This window comes from Corylus avellana, chromosome ca11 (assembly GCF_901000735.1).
Source record: "Corylus avellana chromosome ca11, CavTom2PMs-1.0".
NCBI lineage: Eukaryota > Viridiplantae > Streptophyta > Magnoliopsida > Fagales > Betulaceae > Corylus > Corylus avellana.
Window position 1 is genome coordinate 4,394,572 of NC_081551.1, and position 15,593 is coordinate 4,410,164.

Genomic DNA, 15,593 nt, shown 5'->3' on the forward strand with positions numbered 1-15,593 from the left:
CCCACCGATACAAACATCTCCTTCTCGGGGAGGATTGGGTCATGGTGAGAAGGACCACCGGGTCATGGGAGTGTCTTCGGCCACTCCAGACCACCGGTGGCCATTGGGGTGGTCGGCCATCCAAGAGTCATATAAAAAATTGGGAAAATTACAGTTTACCCCCCCAAAGTTGTCAGCGATTTGCAATTCCGCCTCCAAAGTTTCAATTTTTGCAATCCACCCCCCTAAAGTTTCAATTTTTTGCAATTCAGGCAATCCGTCAGTCAAAGCCGCTTTGACTGACGGAACAGTGATCATGTGCGCCACACGTGATCACTGTTGGCCTTTTTGTACCCAAAATACCCCCATGCTTTTCCATAACGCACGCACGCCCAACCCATGTGACCCATGCCCAACCCAACTCACGCCCAAAATACCCCCATGCTGGAGTTCGTTGAATCCCTAAAACCTGGCTTCGAACTTGGTTGGCTTTGCTTAGATCTGGCTTGTCTGTGGGAGGAGAACAAGGTGTGGGGCAAGCACATGGAAGAGGACAAGGCGTGGGGCAACGCGTTAGCTTTATGGGATGCTCTCATCTCCCAACATCTTTCTTTGAGCTTAGACTTAATTAACCAATCCAAATGCAGCACATGGTTTTCCTGAAGATCTGTATGCCACCAACAAACAAAACATACAAGCAACAAATTGACTTGTGCGATCCCTTTAGGAAGACTGTCAACAAAATGAATAATTAAAATTTGAATTAATTTTGTAGAAAATGACATTCAAAGTTTGAATTAATTTAGTGTTAAAGGGGACTTTGTCTTTGAACGCCAAAGGGGGCAAAGGAGGAGATTTCGATCTGTTGCAGGAGATTCCGTCATTTGGGCTCTCCATCTTGTTGCAGGTAAAGGCAAATTTTCGAGCAATGACCCATCAACGAACTCTGGCGAAGGAGCAGCATCAAACGACGCCGTTTGCTGTGGGTAAGGTGTGGGTGAGGGCATTTTGGGTACAAAAAGGCCAACAGTGATCACGTGTGGCGCACATGATTACTGTTCCGTCAGTCAAAGCGGCTTTGACTGACGGATTGCCTGAATTGCAAAAAATTGAAACTTTAGGGGGGTGGATTGCAAAAATTGAAACTTTGGAGGCGGAATTGCAAATCGCTGACAACTTTAGGGGGGTAAAGTGTAATTTTCCCTAATATTTATGAAATAATTAAATTTACCATTTCCTACAAGTTTAAACTTTTTGTGATTTCACAAATATATTTTTCAAAAAATGGTTTCGGTATTTTCATGTGTTTGTTGCAAGCAAGATTGTTGGCCAAAGAAAAGGTTTTTTTTTTTTATGATCAGCAGTAGATTATACCCAAGTACGAGCCAGATAGGTCATTTTCCAGATCAAACCGTGTCCCCTCCCCAATTCCCTCCCCCATCCTCCACTTCTTTAAGGTACTACCACTACCACCACCACTACCACTTCCCTTCCCTCTCCCCACCGCCCCTTTGCTCCGCCACCAATAGACCACCTTTTTTCTTTCTGCTGCCACCACCACTCCGTTTCCCTCCTTCACTCTTCTGCACCGCAAGTACCCCCTCCTTTTCCTCTCTCACTCCACTTCTCCCACCTCCACCTCCACTGCCACCACATACTACCACTACCAACTGATATTTTATGAGTTAGGTGTTTTTTTCTTTTCTTTTTTCTCTTTGTTTTAGAGAAGAGATTTTCAGTGCAGATAAATACTAGAAATTGTTTTCAAGGCTGATCCAAACGATAGAAAGCCAATAATGTTTTCTAAAGATATTTTCTACTAAAAACATTTCCGCTAGGAAAATGTTTGATGTTGAAATAAATGGAGCCTAAATGAGCATGTTTTTATGAGTCTGGGATGGTGGAACGTGTTTCTCTGCCACATTTTCAAGTGTAAGATATATCCTAACATTTGGGAACTACCGTGTGTGCTTGCACGCCACAAAGTCTCTTGTTTTCTGGTTATTTTCACATATGTATTTATACTGAATCATATGTATATCTTGTAGGAGTGGTCCATCGAAGAGGGTTCAATCTTGTAACTATACAAAATCATCGGGATACAGTAATGGAAAGACACATATTCAACCTGTAATGCCTGTAGAAACAAAGGCTTCTCGCTCGTGGGGTGTATATGTTATTGTAATGCTGTCATAGCCCTGTATAATCTCTCATTAATGCGTGCTACTTCTTGTTTGCATTGTGCCCTTCTTGAAATATATGAATAATGAACTGATTAGGATTCCTCATATAAGATAATAATTTATCTAGATGTTTATATTTATCTCTTTATATATTTTGACTTATTTTATCATTCCACAGCCAGCTGCTATGCTTGGATTTGCTGGACTAGCAGCTTTTGTTCATTATAATGATGAGAGAAGAGCAATTTTAAAAGGTACGTGTTTTACACTCTGGTACTGCCAGGTTACTGATTTTAATGGGCTGGAAGTTGGAATCTGAAAGTTAATGGTTGGGAACTTTTATGTCTTTTGGTTGTGGCATTGTTATTTCAGTTTCATCTTTCTTCTTTGATTTCTAGTATGTGAGATTGAATAATTTGTTTCTTTGTTGTCTATGTCAGATAAAAAAAATTTAATGACACAATTTTGTGCTTTGTTGTGATAATTATGAAGTGGGAATCAGATGGTTTGGATACATTGTACCATAAGTAGGTCATTCCAACATCTCAAGAATTTGAGTCTGTCTACTCACATGGACATGAGGAATTGTGTTTTTTTTTTTTTAATTATTTTTATTCGTAAGGTACACACCCGGTGGGCCTTGAACCCTCGACCTTCCTACAATGGGAGAAAGTACTATTTGAGACCCTTTCAAACACTAGGAAGTACCATTAGGGATACTAACCATGATTCTAGCACTTTCAATCTAAACCCCTCAGTATGCAATTTATCTGGTGACCGAAGTGACTAAGCAATGACAGTAGATTGCAGGCTAAATTCTTACTTTTGTTTATTCTGAGATCCTTCAGTAAAGTTGTGGCACACTGAAGAACATTAAAAAAAAAGTGATGCTATATTTTTTCTTAGATCATAGAAATAAGCTAACGGATCTGTGTACAGAAGAAATTACAGTCGCATCATTTGCATTCTTGTGTAAAGTCATCTTAAAGAGCCGGACTGCATCTCTTGTTCCTATTTTGGACTTTAACCGTAATGATTTATCCTTTGGGATTTGATCATTATTTCACTTATTAAAATTTCCTTGTTGACCATCATTGAATAAGGAAGAAGAGGATATAGTTGTTAATTAGACATGCGCCATTACTTTGAAAGACATAAAATTGTGGAGCGGTATAGATATCACATCCATTTTAGAATGATGAATTAAGTGTTATGCTTACAATTCAATGACCTAGCTGATGTATTTGTGACAGTCTGGTACTGATGGATAGATGAGTTTGTGCTGTTTGTGTAGATCAGAGTTGATAGTCTTGCCTTCTGCAACTCTTGTGTAGATCTGCTTCAATGCTAGTACCCAATAATATCTGGTGCTGACAATTTTAAGGGCCATGATCTTAGAGCTCAAGTGGTTTCATGAATGAATGTACTTAACAGTTTTTTGTGCCTTTAGTGGAACTGATTAGGAAATGTCTTCAATAGGCGGTAGCTTTGTTGGTATCAATAGCTGTCACTGGTGGGAGGCTATGGATACACTCCTACTCTATCAGGGGGGATAGAGTGAAGTGAAGTGGCAGCCTATATAGACTAGGATTTTGAAGGAACACCATGAAGGAAAGGAATGAATAATTAAAAAATTGTTTGTGTGTGCAGTATGTACGAAGTGGCCCTTGTGTAGTGACCTGGAATGGTTAATAGCCAATTAGGCGTGAGAAGCTTCAAAGGAGAATGCACTTAACATGTAAATATCTGCCTTTGTAATTATAAGCTGTAAATTTAATGATGAAGGGAACTTCTGAATTTAGAATGCTCCATCGACTATGATGCTAAGGGAGCATCCTCTAAGCAGGGGAAAGGCAAGACTCATGCTTTCTATCGTTGAGTGCCTAGGGGGGTTTTAGGCTTTGTTGTTTTGTGGGTTGGGTTTGATGGCCTGTCGGGGTTTGGTTTGAGGGCTTCGGATTGAGGGCTTGGGTTTCTTACTCATTTGGAGCCTCTTGTGTATACTGCCTATATACTTAGGAGCGTCTTACGCTTTTTTATAAAATACATATAAAAAAAAAAAAATTAATGCTGATTTTTTCTTCTACTCTAGAAGAACGCATTGTGGGGAAGGAAAGAATGCAGATTATTTGTGATATTTGGTCAGCAATCTAAGCAAGACATGTAAAGGAGGAAGGTGGTTGTTCATTGGACACAAAATGACCCTGACTTTTGCAATGCACAGGAGACTACTTTGGACTTAGGAAGGAGAGGAATGATAAACCTTGAACTTACCTTCTTTGTTCCATCTTCTAAAGCTCCTGTATTGAAGATGAGAAAAATTTTGAATGCCTAGTGAGTGGGCGCAGTACTAGCTGCTTTAAAAAAAAACTTGTCACAATTATATGACTCTAAATTTGGAATCTGAGCTTGTTGGTCCTCTTCATCTCTTCACAAATTTTGGATTTTTTTCCCAGCCAATTTTTCTGGATAGACTGAGTTACCAAGATTGATGGCTATGGAGGATAGCCATGTAGGCTTTGATCTACTTCTATTTCAATCCCTACCCTTTTGCCCTTCCGCACACGTGAGTCACCAGAATAGGGTATTCTTTTTCTGTTTAATTTGATTAGCTGACTTAGGAAGCAGATCAACATCGCAAAAATATCAAAATTATGAGGTCAATTTTTTTTTTTGCATAAATAGAGATAATGCTTAAAATTAGGGAGGGAAAATAACTTCACCTATGAATAAATGGTTTCTTTTGTCCTCCTTGACATAAATCATTCAAGATTTTATGTATGGACTTGGAGGCCGTTTTGAAGTCTTATCACATTCAACTGGGCATAGGAGTATGGAGCAGTGGTTTAATTCAAAGTTTTAATCTAGCTCTTGATATTGTATAAATTTATTATACTAAGATAAAAGTTTTCTGGTTGTTCCAAATACCCATGCTACTTGTAGTAAGCTTCAAAATTTTGATTTGGTAGCCAAAATTCGAGGTCCAGGAAAGTTAGGAAGAGATGGTATTAAATTAGATAGCTCAGCTGCAACTGTGATAATCCCAGTTGAGTATTGATTATCTGCTTCTACTGTTCCATGTCAGATTATACCCTCTAATAGCTAAAAAGCCCTGAATTTTGGCTTTCATCTAACTTGAAATTAGTTGGAAGTTAAGAGGTGAGTTATGAATATGGAAAATTGGACCCCGTTGAGATCCTCGTCTATGTGGTTCTCTTAAAAGCATTATATGCTGTCACTAGGTGAGACTTACCTGGATTAAGGCCTAGAGTTACTGGGCACACTCTCAGCCACTAATATTTTTTGCTATAGAGCATGGTGGTATAAGTAGCCTGAAATGGTTTAGCTGGGTTTCTATTATTGATCAGGTTTTTCTTATCACCATCCATCAACAGTATGAAAACTAAAGCAATTCGAAGTTGAGAAGATTAAAGTGACCCATTCTAGAACCATTCCCATATCAGCAATTTAATGGTATTTCTCCATCAATAACGAAATTTCACTGTTGTATGAATCCTTTCTCCATCCATAACGAAATTTCACTGTTGTATGAATCCTTTTAGGTACTGATTACAAGTAATAAAGTAGTTGCATATTCTCTGTTTTCTTTTGAATTTGAAACATAAAAAATGTAAGCATGAGAAATGTGAATTGACTGTTAATAATCTAGCCAAAAGCTATATTAGTAAAAATATATGTTTCCAGATTTTAGTTGGAGAGGGAAAGTTTTTGATTATGTATATAACTAAATAATATAGTAGTTCTAATTTCTCTCTTTACCGACTCAGGCCAGGGTAGTAAAAATGGTGGAAATACTGTCAAGGGGCCAACAATTGGTGGTCCATTCACTCTAATTGATACAGAGAATCGGATTGTTACTGAGCAGAATTTTGATGGAAAGTGGGTTCTCCTCTACTTTGGTTATACCTCATCTCCAGATATTGGGCCGGAGCAAGTAAAGATTATGGCCAAGGCCATAGATATATTAGGTTGACATTTTTATCAAATAAAATAAATGGTGCTGCTTTGCTGTTATGATCACTGAAATTGTGTAATTTTACTTGGAATTAGAGTCCAAACATGATTCCAAGATTCTACCTGTGTTTGTTACGATTGATCCTCAACGCGATACCTCTTCACAACTTTGTGCTTACCTTAAAGGTTAGGGTTCCCTAACTGAATGTGTGCTGCAATATGCTAACTATTAGAGATACAAATGGTTTGTCTGATCCTCCCTTTGTCCTGCATTCTTTTTCATCCCTTTTACTGATTGCAGAGTTTGACTCAAGAATAGTAGGATTAACGGGACCTGTATCAGCTATTCGGCAGATAGCTCAGGAGTACCGTGTCTATTTTAAGCGGGTAGACGAGGAAGGAGATGATTATCTTGTTGACTCTTCCCACAGCATGTAAACCCTAAGCTCAACCTTGTTTTCTCCCTCTTTTCTGATTGAAATCAAAGTGGAAGTGACCTATCTCATAACAAGCAGGTATCTGATGAGCCCAAAAATGAAGGTTGTGAGATGCTTTGGTGTAGAGTACAATGCAGAGGAACTTTCAGATGCAATAATGAAGGAACTGAGGAGCACCCTGACCTAATGTCTCCAAGATTTTGATAGGTTGCCAATATTTCTCCGATGCGGTAAGGAAAATATTATATTTTAGACAGCCATTCTAACATGACCTTTGTTTTTGTGGTTCTTTCATTCCCAAATTTTTGAAATTTCACTCATATGTTACTGAGTTCAAATGTCAATGAGTTTCTTATTTGAAAATCATCTAGACAAGAGCATAGAAAGATGAACAGAATCTGATTCTTGAAGGCTATCTGTAAAGTTACATTTGATATTATATGCACTGCTTAATCTACATTTTTTTTTTTTTTTTTTTTTTGAGATGGAATGTAAAGCACCATGATAGGGTGCCCCCATCATGGCTAGTCTATTTTGCCCTGGTTGATGCCAAATGAACTTGATTTTGAGTGACCTAATCTTCCATCAGAAAAAAGGTGGGGTTGGGAAATAAGTTGGGGAAAGGAAAGGGGTTGACCTAACAAGCTTCTCAGTCTCCTTTAGGGCACTTGCTTTGTTTCCCTTCAGTTTTAGGCCTGTTGATTATAAATTTATAGGATAAACAGAAAAAAAAAAAAAAACCTTTCTTTTGACTTTGATGTTCTTTTGGTATCTGCTGAGTTGATATCAAACATTTAGTGACAATAACAACTGCAATAATTTCACATAGCCTATACACCGTTCAAGAAATTACAACACATATGATGTAGTTTTTTTTTATTTTTTTTTATAGCATCTAAGCCAAATCCGTGGATCAAACGAATTCAAATAAATCTTTAAACAGTACAAAAAGACAATCGAATTGTGTTTGCACTTGTTGAACTAAATGGCTTATTTGTGGACTTGAATTTTAATAGCTGGTAGCACTGCAAAAAATAGAGCTATTCTTCTATAGAAAAATATGTAAATTCCTATTTTTCATTTTTTATATAAAAATTTGGAAATTTTTTAATATCTTAAATTGTTATTTAGTTTTAGTAATTTTACAAGTTTATAATCAATTGTTCCATAAATATACATAAACTCCTTGTTATCTTTCTTACAATTATGAATCAACTCTTTTGTTTGGGATTGTGTGAGTTTTTTCGACCCCCCCGAATGATTCAATCCATTGATCACGATACTTAGAAATTAAAGGATTTGGAGGAAAATCTTAACTTGTTTTTGCCAATGTTCCAAATTGACCGCTTTCATCAATTTTTTTGACAGAAGCAAAACGAAGTCATATGTATTTGCTATCACTGAAATTAGGTATAAGAAAAATGCTTGGGTTACTATAACTTTTACTATAGTTATATTATAAATTGATGTGGCAGCCTATAATTAGCAGAATGATTAAGAGTGTATGGTTGACAAGTTAGTTACTAACTAATTAGATTGACAAGTCAAGTTTTTTCTTAATCATTTTACTAATTATGGACTGCATGTCAGTTTGTAAGAGATTTTGCAGTAAAAGTTATAGTACTTCTAGCGACACTCTTGACTATAAATATCATGTCTAGGACATAAATGATGTCACAAGAATAAATTAATCTGGAATATTAAATTATTAGAAATCTATATAGCAAGACACCATTTTTAAGAAAGGAGAGAAAAAACCACATACCTGTTGTTGAAACTCTAGGGTTTGATAAAACAAACCTAAATTAAGTGGATTGAAACTCTTGTGTTTGGTTTTAATCTCTAACCATGAGTACCATCTTTTTCTATTGTGAGGCTAATGCAATGGTACATGAAAGTAATGGACGGTCAAGAATCAATTTGGAAACGGAAATTAATTTTTTCTCCAAATGGTGCCAGAGAAAACTCTTTCAATCTAATCTATAAAACTCACGTGCTAATTAAAAAAATCTTGTACTTCTCATATACTAAAGGATACATGATAATTTTATAGACTCGATTGAAAGAAATCCCTCCTAAATTTATGAGATTTGAAAATGCTCAATTTTTTTTTTTTTTAAAAAAATACCACACCATGTGGAGATGGTTATGTGATGGGACTTTGTAGACATGTCTGCACGAGTAGAGACTGGAAATTGAAGCAATTTAAGATCATGAGCTAGAGTTGCCAAAAGACAAATAATTTTTTCCTTTTTTTTTTTTTTTTTGATATATCACAGCTGGCCTCGAACGTGGGTGCTCAAAATAAATAAATATAAAAAAAAATTAAAAAAAAAAAAGGAAAAAAAAAAGAAAAAGAAAGAAAGAAGGAAACTCGAACGTGCCCCCCCACTCTCTCTCTCTTGGCTGTGAATGAAATAAAAAGAAAATCCCAGGCTTGAATTATAAGCTGCATATGATAAGGCCAAGTCCTTTAATTTCTAAAAATCTAGAGATCCTCATTGAATCCAAGACCGGGTCTCTTGGTTTCCCTTTTCCACCACACAAGAAAGTAGAAACCCAAAAGGAAAGAAAGAAAAAAAAAAACACAAAAATAATAATAATAAAAAAAAAGGAATGAAGGTCAACTAGATCATTTTTAATAAAACAACAAATCTGCAGAAATGTTCTTCGCTTTTCCTGCAATCATTGACACCTAATTTCGTCATCTCTATAATGGAAAGAGACCCAAAAGAAAGAGAGATTGTTTTATGGAAGCCCCTCCAGGAGGCAATGCAGATCATCTCCTGGGGGTAGGCCTCACACAATATTCATCAGTAGTTTTTTAACATGTGATATTATTGAGTTCAATCTCATCATTTTCCATTTGTTTTATTTTAAGCCTGTTGTTGTTCTTCTCATTGTTGTATAGTTTTATCAGTTTTAACATCAAAAAATGTTCTTCTCATTGTCGGCTAAATAACATTCAATCCTTCTCCTTCATCATACAACACAAGAATTGAGACGAGATGACAAAAATGGAAGACGACACCGTGGAGAAGAAATCAGGCTGTGGCCTATTAAATGCAGTTTTTGGGCGGCGTAGTTTTTGGCCAAGAAGATCTACCTCTACTGGTTCGCTTCCTACCGGGAATGGAACCAATTTCGGCAAGACACCAAGCACTCCGAATTCAAGGAAGCGACGAGGCGGCTCGGATGAGTCCCTTGAGACCTCATCAAATGTATCAGAATCCTCATCAAAACCAATGGCTAGACCTTCCCAAAATCCTCACAGGGGGCCTCCTGCGTATCACCAATACCAGGGCAGAAGACAATCCTATGAGGCTGCAATCATACCCTCAGCAGGCGCATGCGCAAAACAGATGACTCCTAGCCAAGAATATGTTAACCACGGCAAAAGGGTGCCAAAGGAAGCCATTGGCATCTCTGGTGAGCTTGAAAGCATGCTCATAGATCAGCAGAAAAACTTAGGAAATGGTAATCTTGTCCGGGCTTCGTCGAGCAATGTCATGCTTTTCGGAAATCTTGGTAACTTGAGGCAACCGGGAGGAAATCTGAATAATTCACATAATGTTTTTGATCACCTTCCCAAGACTGCAAGAGAAGAGATCCCAAAGCCTAAAGCAAGTTACCCAAATAGTACGGCAATGGGAAATGTGGTAAAGAGTTCTTATAGAGACATGACACCCAATGAAGAGCAGTCGGGTTCCCTGTGCCGGGCAATCTCGACTAGAATGGATCCTGAATCATTGAAGATTATGGGGAATGAAGATTACAAGAATGGAAGATTTGCAGAAGCCTTGGCCTTGTATGATGCTGCAATTTCCATTGATCCCAATAAGGCTTCATACAGAAGCAACAAAAGTGCCGCATTAACCGCTCTCGGCAGGCTTCTTGAGGCAGTTTTTGAGTGCAGAGAAGCCATTCAAATCGAACCTCATTATCACAGAGCTCATCATCGTTTGGCAACATTATATGTGAGGTAAGGAAATTGATTCTCACTAGACAAACAGAGAATGTACATGGCTTCTCATTCTTTTTTCATGCAGATTAGGGGAAGCAGAAAAAGCATTGTATCACTACAAACAGGCAGGACCGGAGGCCGACGGCGACGACATTGCTAAAGTGAAAACACTTCAGGTGCATCTCAACAAGTGCACAGAGGCTCGCAGAGTACGAGATTGGAACACCCTGATTAGGGAAACAGGGTGCGCCATATCTGCAGGCGCGGATTCTGCACCATTGGTGAGACATACGCTTATCCTTTTGATTTAATCTAGCACCATATATAGTGTGATTTTGTGACTCACAAATTGCTTGGTTTCTACTTTGAAAAGATATTTGCTTTGCAAGCTGAGGCCTTGTTGAAGCTCCATAGACATCAAGATGCAGATGAAGCAATGTTGAAGGGTCCACATTTTCACCTTGACGCCTGTACTAGATTCCTGGGCCCTATTGGTAGCGCAAATCTGTTGGTTATTCGGGCTCAAGTTGACATGGTAGCCGGCAGGTTAGTGTTGTATATCGTTATCCGTCGTCGGATTAAGCTTTTGAGACAATTGATAAACTTAAAATCTGACTGAGACTTGGATCCCAAGTCAAGAAATTGCTTATAATGATGGTTTTGTTGGTATATATCCAATTGAGTTCACAGATTCGATGATGCACTGGAGACAGCACAGCGCGCAGCTCGGCTAGACTCGAACAACAGGGAAGCGAACCCAGTGGTGAGGAAGGCTCGGGCAGTTTCAGCAGCTCGATCAAAAGGCAATGAGCTTTTCAAGAAATCAAGGTTCTCTGAGGCATGTGTTGCGTATGGGGAGGGGCTGGAGCACGACCTATATAATTCAGTGCTGTTGTGCAACCGTGCTGCTTGTCGGTCCAAACTTGGCCTATTTCAGAAAGCTGTGGAGGATTGCAATGCTGCCCTCCATGTCCGACCCTCCTACTCCAAGGCTAGACTAAGAAGAGCCGATTGCAATGCCAAGGTGACCACGTTGCACTTCATATATATCATTCTTCTTTTAAAACAAGAGATTTAATAATATATATTGCATTAGGAATATATAGCTAAATCATTGATACCTATTAATCCCCGCCAATTCATACGGTAAACAACACAAAACAATCACACAAAAGAGCACCAAGACTTATGTGGTTTCTTCAATGTGAGGTATGTATACCGGCGAAAGCGATTATAAAGAAATTCACTATCAAAGATCAAATATGAAAATCACTCAAAACCCAAAACTTCAATACACCTAGATATCATTTTCACATAAAAGAGATTTTTCCTATGGCGAAAGCGATCATAAAGAGATTTTTCCAATACAAACTTCTCTTTTGCTACCACAAATGATGATCTGTTTCTCTCTCTCACTTTTTTTTTTTTTTTTTTAAGAAAAATGAAAAATCAGTCCTTGTAGTTTATTGTTTACCTGATTTGCAATTAGCTCCCTGTGGTATCAAAATGAACTTAGAGGTCCATGAGGTATACCAAAAAAGTAATTTAGTCCCTACAATTAAATTTCGTCCATCAATTTAACAGATTCCATTAGTATGACACTTACTTAAATAGAACACAAGTCACAATTTTATTAGCTTTAAAGTTTCACGCTATCGAAATCTGTCAAGTCAATTGACGAAATTTGGCTGTAGAGACCAAATTATTTTTTTAGCATACCTCGGGGACCTCTAAGTTCATTTTGATATTTTAGGGAGCTAATTGCAAATTAGGTAAACCACAGGGATTGACCAACCCCCCCTTTTTTCCCTCTTTTTTATGTGAAAGTGATATTTAGGTATATAGGAATTTTGAATGATATTCTCTTCACTGTTTTGTATTCCATTTTGATAGTAAATTTCTTTGTCGTTGCCCCTGCTTGTGGACATATCTTACATTGAAAGAACCACTTAAATCCTAGTATTTTTTCAGTGTGAATCGTGATCTTTCACACAAAAAAAAAAAAAAAAAAAAAAAAAACTGAAGGCCGGAGTTGTTTAGCAATGTTGATCTTCAACAATATGATTAATTTTCTTTTTTGGGATGTAATATATAGTTGGAAAGATGGGAAGCTTCAATAAAAGACTACGAGGTGTTGTTAAAGGAAACACCGGAAGACGAGGAGGTGAGGCGTGCGTTGTCAGAGGCCCAGATACAACTGAAGAAACAACATGGTGAAGACATGGGCATGAAATATAGCACTGGAGCTGACTCTGTCGTCACCTTCTCCTAGTAGAGAGATTTAGATGTACGTATAGAAGGAAAAACCAGCCATGCAGCTTGAACAAAGAGGCCCGAAATAGACAAGAAAAAGAGCTGCTCCTCTGCTTCGGTGGTGGAGCTCTAGGAGTGTAACGATGACATGATAGGTAATCATCAATAGGGGGTAAAAAGTGAAAACAATGGTTTGATTTTGAAGGGGGATAGGGGGAAGGGGGAGAAAATTGATACTTTTTTTTAGAGCAAAATGCAGTAGATTTAATTGGAATCAATTTGTTTATGTGTATAGTTGAATGCGTGGAATCTTTGTTTGTAATTTTTTAATCAATCTTTCTTCCTTCACTACTTTCCAAAAGTTGGACGAAAAAGATGAAACTCAGAGCTCAAAAGGGATGGTGTGAAAATGCTGTCGAAAGCATATGCTTGTTGGATATTTAGTGTGGCATTTCTTGATCATTTTTCTACCCTAGTTTGTTTTTCAAGATTTATCAATTTGCTAAGCTTTATTTTAAATAGGAATTCTGATTTAATGAGAATTTATTTGTAATTTTTTTTTTTATTTTTTTGTTGCAAGAGAATTTGTAACCATTATGGAGAAAGACAATGTAGTTCTGTCCAAATCGGGAATGTAGGTTTGAAATGAAAACTTTGTTCACACTTTGTGTTGCAACTAAATTATTATATTATTTTATTATCCTTTTGCCTTGCTTGGCATTTTCTAAAGGGTTAAATGCATAATTGGTATTTGTGATTTACCTACCTCTTTATCAAAAGGGTATCTAGGTCTTAAAAAAGTGACAAAATCGACACTTGTATTTTACAAATTTATCAATTTGATGTCTTTGTCGATAAATTTGAGATTTGACTAATGCAATTGGATATTGTGAGTTTAGATCAATTGAAAGTAATTTCGATTGATCAAACTAACATATATAGCATTGTGCGAGTATGTGAGAAATGATGTGTAATTAATAGGGATGGATGTTCTTAAAGGGTAGCTCAATCGACTATGATCACGTTTTATAAAGCGGAGCTAGTTCGAATTCTTCTTCCCCCTCTTGTGTGGACATTTAAAAAAAAAAAAAAAAAAAAAACAGGCGTACTCATTTCGATCAAACAAACTTGGGTTGAAATGTGCGAAATAAACTTAAAAATAAAAATATATATAGGGGAAGCTTCGATAATTTTTTTTAGTTAAAAGAAAAAAAAAAATTCATGTTCACAAACCTACCAATTAAACTCTAGATATTTGTCTCTAAGAGGTAATTCAATGAGCTGGAACCACGTCTAATAAAGTGGAGGTCACTAATTCGAATCTTCCTCCCACTCTTGTGGGGACATATAAAAAAAAATCCAAATATTTGAACTTTATCTAAACAGAAAATTAAAATTAAAAAAAAAAAAAAAAGGTCACTAATCTTCTTTCCCAAAATAAGCATCCTATTCAGATCATAATAGCCATTAAAGACTGTGACGACAAAAGCTCTAAGTTCGTCATACATAGATGATAGATCCGACACAACAACATACATTAAACCTTAAACCTTAAACCTTAAAAAACATAAAAATAATACAATAATAAATAAGCACGCGGTACAAATAAAATTACACGCTAGACTTGAGGCGTCCACGACGATCCTGAGCGACGGAGGGGCAGTAATTCCTGATAGCGGTGAGGTCGTACGGCTCCGTATCGAGGGCGAGCCACTGCTCCACCGTGAAGAGCTGCTGGGCGCAGGGGATGTGGGGCCCGGTGGACGTGACCTCGACGTAGTTACAGTACCAGCCGTGGTGGTGACCCGAGCCGTCGGATGTGAGGTTGATCGCGCAGATTGGAGCGGCGAGGCACGGTGCCTTGCCGCTGAAAATGTCGAGATTGCCCCTCTCGAAGTAGTTGTGCCCCCGATCCATGAGCCCTCCCCAGGCCTCGAGGTTCGTGATGTGCACGTACTCCCCGTACGCGTCGTACAGCTTTAGGCCGATGATCGAGTCCGTTCCGCCCTTTAGGACCGACCCGGTCCTAACGTACACCGTGTAAACGCAATCCTCGTCCTGCAAACAAACAAAAAAACCCACCATTTTCGTTAGAAGAATTACCAGCTTGCAATGGTGGAAGGGAAAGGGGATCTTACGTAAGATTTGGCGATGGAGGTGAGGGAGAGAAAGAGCAGAACGGAGAGGAACACAGTGTTGGATGCCATTGCCATCATTGAACTAATGGATAGATTTTGACGCGTGAAGCTTCGTCGCCTCTTTTTATATATAGCCCTTCCACGCCAACGTGTTTTGCATTGTTAATTTGCGAATTAAAAAAATTATTTATTATGTTATATTTTTAAAAGTGATTAAATATTTGTACCAAAACTTAAAATTTTATTTAATAATTTACATAGAATGCAATTTCTTAGAAAGCATAATTATTACTCTAATTAATGAAGAGAAATTACGGACGGAAGGTAAATATGAAATATTCTTAATGCTCTTCTTGACCACCAATAATAATATTAGAACAAAATATTTTCGATGTGATATAAATAAAAAAAAAAAATTATATTTTTAAGAATGTTTTGTTTTTGAATTATTTGTTTTTAATAGTAAAAAAAGATTGGTGTTTAGAGTCAAAATGGAGTAATTTTAGAAAGTCTATTTGTGTCATACTAAGAATGATGTGATTATTTATTTATTTTTTTAATATATCTACACAAGAGAGAAGAGGAAAATTCAAACTAGTAACCTTCGCTTCATTAGGCGTGATTCCAGCTGATTGATCTACCACTCAAGAATAAATAATGTGAC

General features: G+C 37.4%; 3 protein-coding genes across 3 annotated transcripts; 2 read left to right on the forward strand and 1 right to left on the reverse strand.

Annotated features, from left to right (window-relative positions):
- Positions 1-420: 420 nt before the first annotated feature.
- On the forward strand, positions 421-7,041 carry LOC132165908 (protein SCO1 homolog 2, mitochondrial). The gene is made up of 8 exons (XM_059576607.1): positions 421-551; positions 786-965; positions 2,028-2,160; positions 2,341-2,416; positions 5,951-6,151; positions 6,234-6,323; positions 6,439-6,571; positions 6,653-7,041. The coding sequence occupies exons 1-8, from the start codon at positions 421-423 to the stop codon at positions 6,759-6,761; spliced, it is 1,053 nt and encodes a 350-aa protein (XP_059432590.1). The 3' UTR covers positions 6,762-7,041.
- A 2,491-nt stretch (positions 7,042-9,532) lies between these two features.
- On the forward strand, positions 9,533-12,988 carry LOC132166541 (inactive TPR repeat-containing thioredoxin TTL3). The gene is made up of 5 exons (XM_059577372.1): positions 9,533-10,556; positions 10,624-10,819; positions 10,912-11,084; positions 11,229-11,562; positions 12,634-12,988. Exons 1-5 carry the CDS (start codon positions 9,583-9,585, stop codon positions 12,808-12,810), a joined length of 1,854 nt encoding a protein of 617 aa, XP_059433355.1. The 5' UTR covers positions 9,533-9,582; the 3' UTR covers positions 12,811-12,988.
- A 1,208-nt stretch (positions 12,989-14,196) lies between these two features.
- Positions 14,197-15,038, reverse strand: LOC132166254 (PLAT domain-containing protein 3-like). The gene is made up of 2 exons (XM_059577039.1): positions 14,930-15,038; positions 14,197-14,849 (listed from the first exon to the last, which is right to left on the reverse strand). Exons 1-2 carry the CDS (start codon positions 15,005-15,007, stop codon positions 14,403-14,405), a joined length of 525 nt encoding a protein of 174 aa, XP_059433022.1. The 5' UTR covers positions 15,008-15,038; the 3' UTR covers positions 14,197-14,402.
- Positions 15,039-15,593: the final 555 nt, after the last annotated feature.

Excerpts from the sequence above, each read along its gene's own strand:
- LOC132165908 (XM_059576607.1), top strand. The coding sequence starts at position 421 with ATGCTGGAGTTCGTTGAATCCCTAAAACCTGGCTTCGAACTTGGTTGG. Across the intron at positions 2,417-5,950 it reads GAGAAGAGCAATTTTAAAAG|GCCAGGGTAGTAAAAATGGT; the intron begins GTACGTGTTTTA and ends TTACCGACTCAG. Across the intron at positions 6,152-6,233 it reads CAAGGCCATAGATATATTAG|AGTCCAAACATGATTCCAAG; the intron begins GTTGACATTTTT and ends ACTTGGAATTAG.
- LOC132166541 (XM_059577372.1), top strand. The coding sequence starts at position 9,583 with ATGACAAAAATGGAAGACGACACCGTGGAGAAGAAATCAGGCTGTGGC. Across the intron at positions 10,820-10,911 it reads GCGCGGATTCTGCACCATTG|ATATTTGCTTTGCAAGCTGA; the intron begins GTGAGACATACG and ends TACTTTGAAAAG. Across the intron at positions 11,085-11,228 it reads GTTGACATGGTAGCCGGCAG|ATTCGATGATGCACTGGAGA; the intron begins GTTAGTGTTGTA and ends TTGAGTTCACAG.
- LOC132166254 (XM_059577039.1), bottom strand. The coding sequence starts at position 15,007 with ATGATGGCAATGGCATCCAACACTGTGTTCCTCTCCGTTCTGCTCTTT. Across the intron at positions 14,850-14,929 it reads CCTCCATCGCCAAATCTTAC|GACGAGGATTGCGTTTACAC; the intron begins GTAAGATCCCCT and ends GTTTGTTTGCAG.